The 9,856-nt window shown below is 39.7% G+C and overlaps 2 protein-coding genes across 2 annotated transcripts in view; one reads left to right on the forward strand and one right to left on the reverse strand.

Annotated features, from left to right (window-relative positions):
* PEX13 (peroxisomal biogenesis factor 13) overlaps window positions 1–7,210 on the forward strand; it is a 7,542-nt gene extending 332 nt beyond the window's left edge. Inside the window, exons 2-5 of the mRNA XM_026844683.1 lie at window positions 411–671; window positions 2,737–3,434; window positions 3,876–4,001; window positions 4,512–7,210. Of these exons, the coding sequence (XP_026700484.1) occupies window positions 411–671; window positions 2,737–3,434; window positions 3,876–4,001; window positions 4,512–4,807 (1,381 nt within the window). The 3' untranslated portion in view covers window positions 4,808–7,210. The remainder of the gene's footprint in view (window positions 1–410; window positions 672–2,736; window positions 3,435–3,875; window positions 4,002–4,511) is intronic.
* Window positions 1–9,856, reverse strand: part of PUS10 (pseudouridine synthase 10) — a 47,611-nt gene that overhangs the window by 35,919 nt on the left and 1,836 nt on the right. The window lies entirely within an intron of this gene.

Raw genomic sequence — 9,856 nt, forward strand, 5'->3', positions numbered from 1 at the left:
AAAGTTCAAAAATATTCTTGGTAGTGCATGAGAGGCTTTTGGGTGCAGGAGCCATAACATGTAGGTGTTACAGCATCGGGTTTGATGGATCTAGGTGTAGCGTTTCATGTGTTCTTAGTTAATGTCATAAATAGACTGAGAGTTTTTCCATGTGTACGTCACAGATACACTTAGATTCTGCATTTGCACTGAATATCATGTTATGGTATTTTTTTCCCCAGAAGACCTCTATTTCCTGACTAGAATTTTTACTTCCCACAAATGTTGTGCAACATAATACTGAGTGTTTGGCTACCAGATTCCCTATCCTACTACTACTGAAATGCACTTATTTATATAGTTAGCCAAGAACTCTGGGGAAAAGAAAAGCTTGTTTTGAGTACTGATCTTGCTTGTCTGAATTTGTTTAGGTCTGCTGACTTGGGTGACAACCTGCTGACCAGGCCCGGACCACCCACAGTTGCACGAATACCTCCGCCTATTTTACCAAGACCGTCACAGCAAACAGGAAGCAGTAGTCTGAGCACTTTAAGGCCAGCCTATAGCAATTCTTTTTCTCCAGGCTATGGTTCATATGGAACCTCTTTTTATGGAAGCTATAGCCCTTACAGTTACGGATATGGTGGTTTGGGTTATAACCGCTTTCGTGCAGACGATATCCCTCCCAGCAGGTTTGTTCAGCAGGCTGAAGAGAGCAGCAGAGGTGCATTTCAGTCCATTGAAAGTATTGTGCATGCGTTTGCCTCAGTCAGCATGATGATGGATGCTACATTTTCAGCTGTGTACAACAGTTTCAGAGCTGTGTTGGATGTAGCCAACCACTTCTCCCGCCTCGGCCTTCTCCCCTGAGGCTAGCTCAAAGGTCGGGCCCAGCCGGCCAGTGCTTCCGCTTGCTAGTGCCGGAGCAGAGCCTGAGGGGGTTTGGGTTACCTGCTGAGGGGGTTTGGGAGCGTTTTGCTTTTTTGAGGGGTGGGTTGTATGACACACACACCCCCCCTCCCGCTCTCGGGGAGGGGTCTCTGGTAGCTTCCCCTTCTCAGTGAGGAGAGGGAGGCTGCCGTAAGGTACTGCCCTCAAAACCTACCCCCGGTCTCAAAGCCTACCCGTGCGTGTAGAAAGCTGCGTGTTTAATGTAGTGAAGGTAAAGCTATGCGTGTTGTCACGAGCGGACGGAGCACGGGTGCCCGTTTCTGGGGATTATATAGCTGGGTAAGCCTGTGTGACTCTCCACGAGTGGAGAAGCTGCGTGTTATCCCCACGGACTGGAAAAGATAACTGTGTCTGGTGTGTTCACCCCAGAATCTGAGTCTTAGAAAATACAACCTGCTCACGGAGAAGAATGTTGTACAAAAAGTGTTTGTAAACCCCTTCCTTTTTATAAGAAATCAAGGACAGCTTGGCGGTTGAAGATCAGCCTTGGTTTTCATTTGGTGCTAGAGACTGCAACTAGACTGAGCTGAAACTGGGCAAAAGGTTAAGCCAAGGCTAAACATTCAACAGCAGCGTTGCTGCTTTCAGCTGAAGCATGCTGAGCAAGAAATTTGATGTTAATTTTTCTCGGTGGGGTTATCTAGCTTATTTTAAATTGCTTCAAGGAGCTTTAAAGTGAGGTGTCCAAAGTTGAGGGTTGGGAAGGGGGGAATGTAGTGTGACCTAATAAGTTACTAATGTACCTCTGTTTTCTGTGATAAAATCTTTTTTTTTTCCTTCTGTTTTTAACTGCTAAGAGAGTTGAAGTCTTTGATGGACAAACCAAACAGTGTAAAGATATAAATACTCTTCTTTGCTATGGAGACCTCTTAAGTTTTGCTGAGAGGAAGTTGTTCCCTACCTTGTATACAGAAATAGTAGAGCAAGCATGCTTTTCACTGAAAGCAGTGATATGATAAGATGTGATTAGTTTTTTAATGAAGCAGCAAAAGTTGGACAGCTGCTGGACAGAGTTCAAATACTAGTCTAGTACTTGCAGAGTCTTATTATGAAGGGCATAGATAAAATTACTTTAACTTACAGGCATAAAAAGGAATAAAAGTTTACAAAATAAAAACCAAATAATTGACTTGTAATAACTCTTTCTGCTTACAATTAGCAGTAATAGATTCAATCCTTTGATATGCTGCATAAAGGTAATTAGTTTGGGTAGAGAGGGAAATTGGGGGACCCCAAGTCCTTGCATATGTTGTTGTGTAATTACTTGTATTCTCAATTAGGTCACACCACCCTTTTCAGGGTGGATTCAGAGGAGCTCTCAGACTTCTTCCTGAACCATTAGCTGATTGTATAGAACAGCTGAGAACAAGTATTGGAAATAAAGCATTTAGACAGCAAAGTTCAAAAATATTCTTGGTAGTGCATGAGAGGCTTTTGGGTGCAGGAGCCATAACATGTAGGTGTTACAGCATCGGGTTTGATGGATCTAGGTGTAGCGTTTCATGTGTTCTTAGTTAATGTCATAAATAGACTGAGAGTTTTTCCATGTGTACGTCACAGATACACTTAGATTCTGCATTTGCACTGAATATCATGTTATGGTATTTTTTTCCCCAGAAGACCTCTATTTCCTGACTAGAATTTTTACTTCCCACAAATGTTGTGCAACATAATACTGAGTGTTTGGCTACCAGATTCCCTATCCTACTACTACTGAAATGCACTTATTTATATAGTTAGCCAAGAACTCTGGGGAAAAGAAAAGCTTGTTTTGAGTACTGATCTTGCTTGTCTGAATTTGTTTAGGTCTGCTGACTTGGGTGACAACCTGCTGACCAGGCCCGGACCACCCACAGTTGCACGAATACCTCCGCCTATTTTACCAAGACCGTCACAGCAAACAGGAAGCAGTAGTCTGAGCACTTTAAGGCCAGCCTATAGCAATTCTTTTTCTCCAGGCTATGGTTCATATGGAACCTCTTTTTATGGAAGCTATAGCCCTTACAGTTACGGATATGGTGGTTTGGGTTATAACCGCTTTCGTGCAGACGATATCCCTCCCAGCAGGTTTGTTCAGCAGGCTGAAGAGAGCAGCAGAGGTGCATTTCAGTCCATTGAAAGTATTGTGCATGCGTTTGCCTCAGTCAGCATGATGATGGATGCTACATTTTCAGCTGTGTACAACAGTTTCAGAGCTGTGTTGGATGTAGCCAACCACTTCTCCCGCCTCAAAGTGCACTTCACAAAGGTGTTTTCAGCTTTTGCTTTAGTGAGAACTATAAGGTATCTCTACCAACGCCTACAGCGATTACTGGGTCTGCGAAAGAGCTCTGAGAATGAAGATTTGTGGGCTGAAAGTGAGGGGACAGTAGCTCGCGTTGGCCTTGAAGATAAGGTGGCTAACTCTGCAAAATCCTGGCCCATTTTCTTGTTTTTTGCTGTTATAATGGGAGGTCCCTATCTGATTTGGAAACTGCTTTCTACATACAGTGATGAAGAAACAGGTAAAGATGATCTGTAGCACGAGAGAAGTGCTGCATATATTGTTCCTTTTGTTATCATGTGTCATAGAGATCAATCTTACACTGCAGTGCTAGAAGTTAATACTGTACTGAGGTACAATACTGAATTTTAGGCGTGTGACACAAGTAACTGCCTGTTTAAATAGCCTGTTGTTGGGTTAGGATGCAGTTTCATGGGAAGCTTTGTGTGATTCCAAAATCATGGTTTCTTTATATTTCTGTTTCCTTTCCTGTGGCAGCTGGGGTGGGGGAAGAAGCATTGGTTGGACTGACTCAGCAAATCATGCTTTGTTACTCCTGTCAGTTCCCTAGAGGAAAAGTTTTAGCAAGGAAGTTAAAGTGGTTTCTTCTTTTTCCTTTAAAAAAACCCACCAAACTTTATAATTCAAAGCAGATAAACTTTTAATTTCTCTTTGGAAACAGTATCTAGTAACTGGGCGAGTGGAGAAGATGATCATGTAGTTGGAAGAGCAGAATATGATTTCAGTGCTCTCTCAGAAGAAGAAATTTCCTTCCGTGCTGGTGACATGCTAAAATTAGCACCCAAAGGTAAACTTTTAATTTTGTATTTATTTTCTAATCACGTGTCAAGTAAGTCATATTGTTAGAGTCTGAAAATGAAAACAAAAAAATCCCCCACCTTATTTGACCCAACTCCTCATCTACACTGATTCTTCTTTCTTTTTTTTCCCCTTTAGTAGTTTTGTTCAATTTCCCTAAGATATGATACAGCTTAAACTTACTCAGGGAGTGATTTGTGGTTACCCTTGTGGTTACCTTTTACTCACATGTGCTGCACAACTATGAAGATCCCTATGTGTGTGCAGTATGGTGGGATAATTGCTGTCAGAACAACCTGTCCTTTGCAATACCCTTCCGCTCAACTCACCAGTGCACATCCTAATCATTTATCTCGTGAAGCAATTTGCCTTTTATCACAGAGTTACTTTCTTTGTGTGATGAGCTGTTGTGTCATCTACCTTCTGGTGCATTTGTGCCTCAACTGCAATATATTTTGAATTGTTTTCTAACTTGATGCATTTGCATTTTCTTCTTCAGAACAACAACCTAAAATCCGTGGTTGGCTTTTGGCTAGTTATGATGGCCAAACAACAGGACTTGTGCCCGCTAATTACATCAAAATCCTGGGCAAAAGAAGAGGTAGGAAAACAGTGGACCTGGAAAAGGTTACAGAACAACGGCCAGCCTTTACCAGCCCATCTGTTAAAGGATCTACTGCTACTGTGACTTTAGAGGAGCAGGAGGCTGCTTTTGATTCTGTTTTTGCTGGAAGTAATAAAGTTCCTGTTGCACCTGACTCCACTGTGGTTAGCGAAAAGAAACAGGAACTCTAATGCACCTTCATCAACAAAGCAACTGAACTGTGCTTTATTGATAAAACTTAGGTTTGCTGAATATCTGTTTTGTAGTGGAACACTGATGGGTCTGTACCAGTTACTGCTGCTACTGACTGGTGGAGGGACGGAGAAATGATTGCTCAAATTTGTAGTATTTATTTTTGACTCACCTATGGCTGTACATTAGTGATTCTACCCCACCATCTGGCAGCCACTCTTAAGACCTTGAGATGAGAATTGAGGCATTTATAAAAAAGCAAACAAATAAACAAAAAAAGGGACTGCCAGCCTGTTCTTGCAGAGGAGACAAACTGTTGGTGAAATCTGGAGATTAACATCCAGTCTTCATTAGAATGTTGGCTTGACAAGAGGTCTCTTCAATAGATCTGTAAGATGTCCTACAAAACTGGACGCTGAGGACCATAAAATAGCGATACTGCATTGTTTCCCCATGAAAGGAGGGAGAATTGCAAGAGAATTCGGTGACACAATTGAATCATTAAAAGTTCCAAGTTGCTTGATTGGAGCAGAAGTAGAGCTTCTGTCATAAAGACCTTAGCTCTTGTAAAAAAGGGAATTGTGGGATGGGGAGGAGAAATACAGTTTACAAACAAAGAGCAATGAGGCTTCAGCAATAGTTCTAACCAGTTCTCTTGTTTATTAAAAGAACATTAGAACGAAGGGTATCCTGTAGGCAGGCACTTTCCACCGTTACTCCCTTCTGTGGGAAACAAACTTTCCATCACTCCTAGCCATTTTGTGTTGGAGCCTGTTAACTGCCTATCAATAGTTCATGAACTACCACCTGCATCACAACTTTATTATTTTTATATGAATGTCAGAATATCTATCCTGCCTTTTAGTGTGGTAGGCAAGCATTGGTTTGGAGGACATTGACCCTAAGTGGCAAAGGAAAAGTAACATTTCTTGCTTCATTGTCTCAGTTAGATAAGGTCTTGGAGTTAACTCCTTAAGCTGCCTTACAGGTGGTAAATTTTGCATCTGCCCGTAAAATTTGAGGGCTCTGGTTTATCAAAAGCCATAAAAACATTAAGACTGTTCAGAGTATTTACTATTTTCTTCATACTGGTGTTTGAGAATTCTGTATTAAAATACTGTTTTGGGTTGTTTGTTTTTTTAATGAAGCAAAGATAATTAAAACTTTTTTCCTTGTAGAGTATGTGTATAACACGTTCAGCTTCTGAAGTTTAGAGCAGTCGATAAAGTAACTAAAGCTTGTCTTAATCATTAAAACAGCTTTTCTTTTTTATTTTAAAGTTACTCAGAAGTATTAGTAAAAGTAGGGCACGTGCCTTTGCTTAATTGATCCAGTAGTTTTGTTTTGACTGTTTCAACAGACCTTCAATGCCCATTATATGTTAGCTAAGCTTTCAGTACTTTAATTACATTTGCTGGCTTTGAGTTCTTAGAATTCCTTTCAGCACAACAAAACTCTGACAAGAAAAATAGAAGTGAGCACACTTCTATTGAGGTAGAATGGTTGAAAAAGCAGGTATTATGCTGGAACCTTGGATTTTAAAGAAAACTCTGAATGCCTGTTGATAATCAGAGCAAGAATTTAAGTGGTTGTGCTCAGGTATTGGGAGATGGTGCGAAATTTTTTTTTTTTTTTAGTAGATTGTTAGATCTTCAAGTGTAGAGGAAAAGGAAAGAGTAGCTCTTTGAAACTTGAAACTACGTTTACTAGGTTTAAAACAGAATATGTTCCCAAGACGTTTCCCTGTGTACCAGGGCACTGGAGAAAATTACCTGTATTTGGACATGACATCTGTTGTTGAAATGAAAATAGCAAAACAATCCTGAAATATAAAATACAGAGAGGAAAAAACAGGGGTGTAGGCAGGTATCAAGTGTACAGTTCTGCTTACACTGTGTATTCCTGGATGGAATTAATTTAGTTTTGTGCAATTTAATTAATGGGCTGTCGTCCTCTCTTGTGTCAGTGAAAGATTTCAATCAGAGGAAGGGCATTTTGAATAAATGAATAAATAAACCCCAAACTTAGTGTAGAGTATCTCTTCAAGTAGACTTCTGTTTTCCTGCTCAGAACAAATTGGGAAGACAGTACCATGATATTTGTTGGAATCTTTAAATCTTATTCATTTTTAGTATGAACTGAAAGTGAAATTATTACTTCTATTTTCAAAACATTTTTTTTAGTAGGAAGAGAGGTTATTAATAACTCCACTGACTTGTCTTTAGTTTGACTTAGTCTACAAATTGCTGTCATAACAGTATCTGCTAAATGTTGACAAGAATTTTGATCCTTTCAACCTTATGATTACTTTAATGGGAAAAAAAGGCTCTGAGGAAATGAAGTTATTGAACTCGGTTAATTGTACTGATTGCAGAAGGGTATTAAAGTTCATTGAAGTAAAATATATACTGTGCTTTAAGATTTTGGTTAATTTTTTTTGGTTTTATGCATGAACTACATCAGGAAAAAAATGTGAGGCCTATGATTTTGGTATGTTTGTGCCCATACACCAGGCTACAGAAAAAACATCTAAATGAATGCTGATTAAAAAAGGGAGGCTGGACAGGCTGCTTAAGACTTGCACAACTTTAGAAAGGTGAGAAGACTAAAAGGAGCAGGTGTGGCTGCAACAGCAGTATGTGGAAGAGGAGATCAGAAAAGAGATGCTTTTGAAATATTGCTAAACTTAAGCATTAGGCAATTGACTCTTATTTTAAGATCTGTACATACTAAGTTATCTTTATGGTATTCTTTGGAACTACTTCTATACCTGTAGCAGACCTAGAAGTCTGTAACAGACCTATGACATTTAAGACTTTAGTTTAATCATACTTTTAATTTTACTGATACTGTTTAGTATACCAACCATTTTAAGCCTGAATACTGTCTGAACTAATGACAGATGTGAGTTCTGACTGTTTCTCTGGGTGCTAGCATTACATGAACATCCACATATTCAAAGTTTTGTTCAGGTTTCTGAATAATAAATTTAAAATATTTGTGTCTAGTAGAACTTAATAAAATTGTCTGTTTCTTTTGCACAGGTTCAAAAAAATTCCTTCTGTGGAACTAGATTGCATCTGAGCTAGTAAGATTGTTTTGCTTTATTTGGCAATCTTGGTGGAATTTGCTAGTGAAGTAAATATCAAAAATTTTTAGAAATACAGTTTCTTACAAATCTTTGTAAGGAAAATTTCCCTGAAAAGGTAGAAACTCAAACCAACACTGTAATTTTCTTGATGTATCATTGTAGAAACGCTCTTTGTCCACAGTAGTAGCAGAACTGTACTTACTTTATAAAACATGAATAACATGAAAATGTAGGCCCTTCCAGGCTTTTTTAATCCATGTGAATGTGGCCATGTGTTGGGATTGGTGGACATTTTTGGCCTGTAATGGCAGGTAGCAATTGTGTCTGTCCACAGATGGTGATACACCTATTTTATTTTTTTTTCCACCTGCCTTGTGTCATGGAACTAGTTCTTCTGCAGACCAATTTGAAGCAGGTTTGAGATGATAAATCAATCTCCTGGGTTCTGTGGGCATACTGAACACAGCCCTTGAACAGCTGGATAATCTCTCCTTGAAACAAATGTACCTGTGTAACTGGTTTAACTAGTAACATAGGCAAATGTCAATGCCAGGCACCCCTGGATCTTTCTTACCTACAATTTTTAATGCTATTTTGAGATACTAAAGTTCCCTAAATGTCACAGTAGTCAGAAAACTGTAAGACTTGAGCAAATTTAAACTGTCAAAGGGTAGCTTTGCAATTTTTTAGTTTTAGAAATTAAAATGCTTTAAAGGCAAAAAGCTAGTTCCCCTATCTTTTGAATTATTGGTAACGGAAGAAGTGTAGTCTCTTGACTATGAAAGGAGTAAAATTTGAGATACTGATTTTTTCTTTTTTCTCAAATACTGATACTGGGGATTTTTTCTTATTTAAAAAAAAAAATAGAACTGAACTTCCACCAGACAGCACAGGTTAAAAAACTGTTGCAGTTCTCTAACATACCATCAAGCTTCCATTGGTAGTGTAATAACTCAGTGTCATAATAACATTGCCATATTGCAGCATTAACTTATTCGAGGGACTGATGTGGGACCTTGGGAAATCGGGAGTGTTTCCTGCTTTTAACTGAAACCCAAATGCAGCTCTCATACTGACTTAAAGAATTCTGATTTCACATACTTTTCTAGATGGGTGCAATCCTTTTTCTGAACTCTTCTGTGATTTTTTTTTTTTTTTTCATTCTCTGTCCTCATTGCATTACTCCAGAGTTTAGGGTGGGGTGTTTGGGTTTGTTTGTTTTGGTTTTTTTTTTGTTTTTTTTTTTTAAAGAAAATGGTTAATATGCCTGAGTCTGTGATTATCTCAGTGATTCCTGCCAAAATACTGAGGAGGAACAGAAGTTACAGTGGGATTTAGCAGACATGCAGTAGGGAATAAACCAACAAGTGATGAAATAGCAGGATTAGACTTTCTGACCCTTGGCAGAACAACTTTTTCTGGTGTGAGGAACCTTGAACAGCTCTGGTGGTTGGGCCGTTTGGTGTAATTAGCTCTAAATTAGATGTTCTGTTCCTGCTTTTAGAGGGACAAGTGTACCAAATATTTAGATCGGCTGAAAACCTAGGGAAAATCTTAAATTATGGCTCCTTCTCCTTGGCCACCATCTTTTTGTGGGTACAATACGGTCTTTACTAGAGTGTTTTAACACTAATTCTTGTTTAATTAATTTTCTGTGCTCATAGCATGAGACCAGTCTTGTGTCCGATGTGTTATTTGCGCAGGTGATAAGAACATGACGCGCTCAGGCTGCCCAGGTTTTCCCTTCACGTTGCCTTTTTGGCACGGGGGACTGTAATAGGGGATTTTTACTGGGGGGAAAAAAAAAAAAAAAAAATTAAAACCAGCATCCGCCTTCTTGCCGTGGCGCACTGGGGGTGCTGCTCCCACCGCCGGGGGCGGGGCTGCGTCAGTAGTGCGTGACCAGGCGGAGGCGCCGCCTGACGCCACGGCGACGTCCGGCGGGGGCGGGGCGGGG

This window comes from Athene cunicularia (assembly GCF_003259725.1).
Source record: "Athene cunicularia isolate RWA chromosome 3 unlocalized genomic scaffold, athCun1 chr3_part1, whole genome shotgun sequence".
Classification (NCBI taxonomy): domain Eukaryota; kingdom Metazoa; phylum Chordata; class Aves; order Strigiformes; family Strigidae; genus Athene; species Athene cunicularia.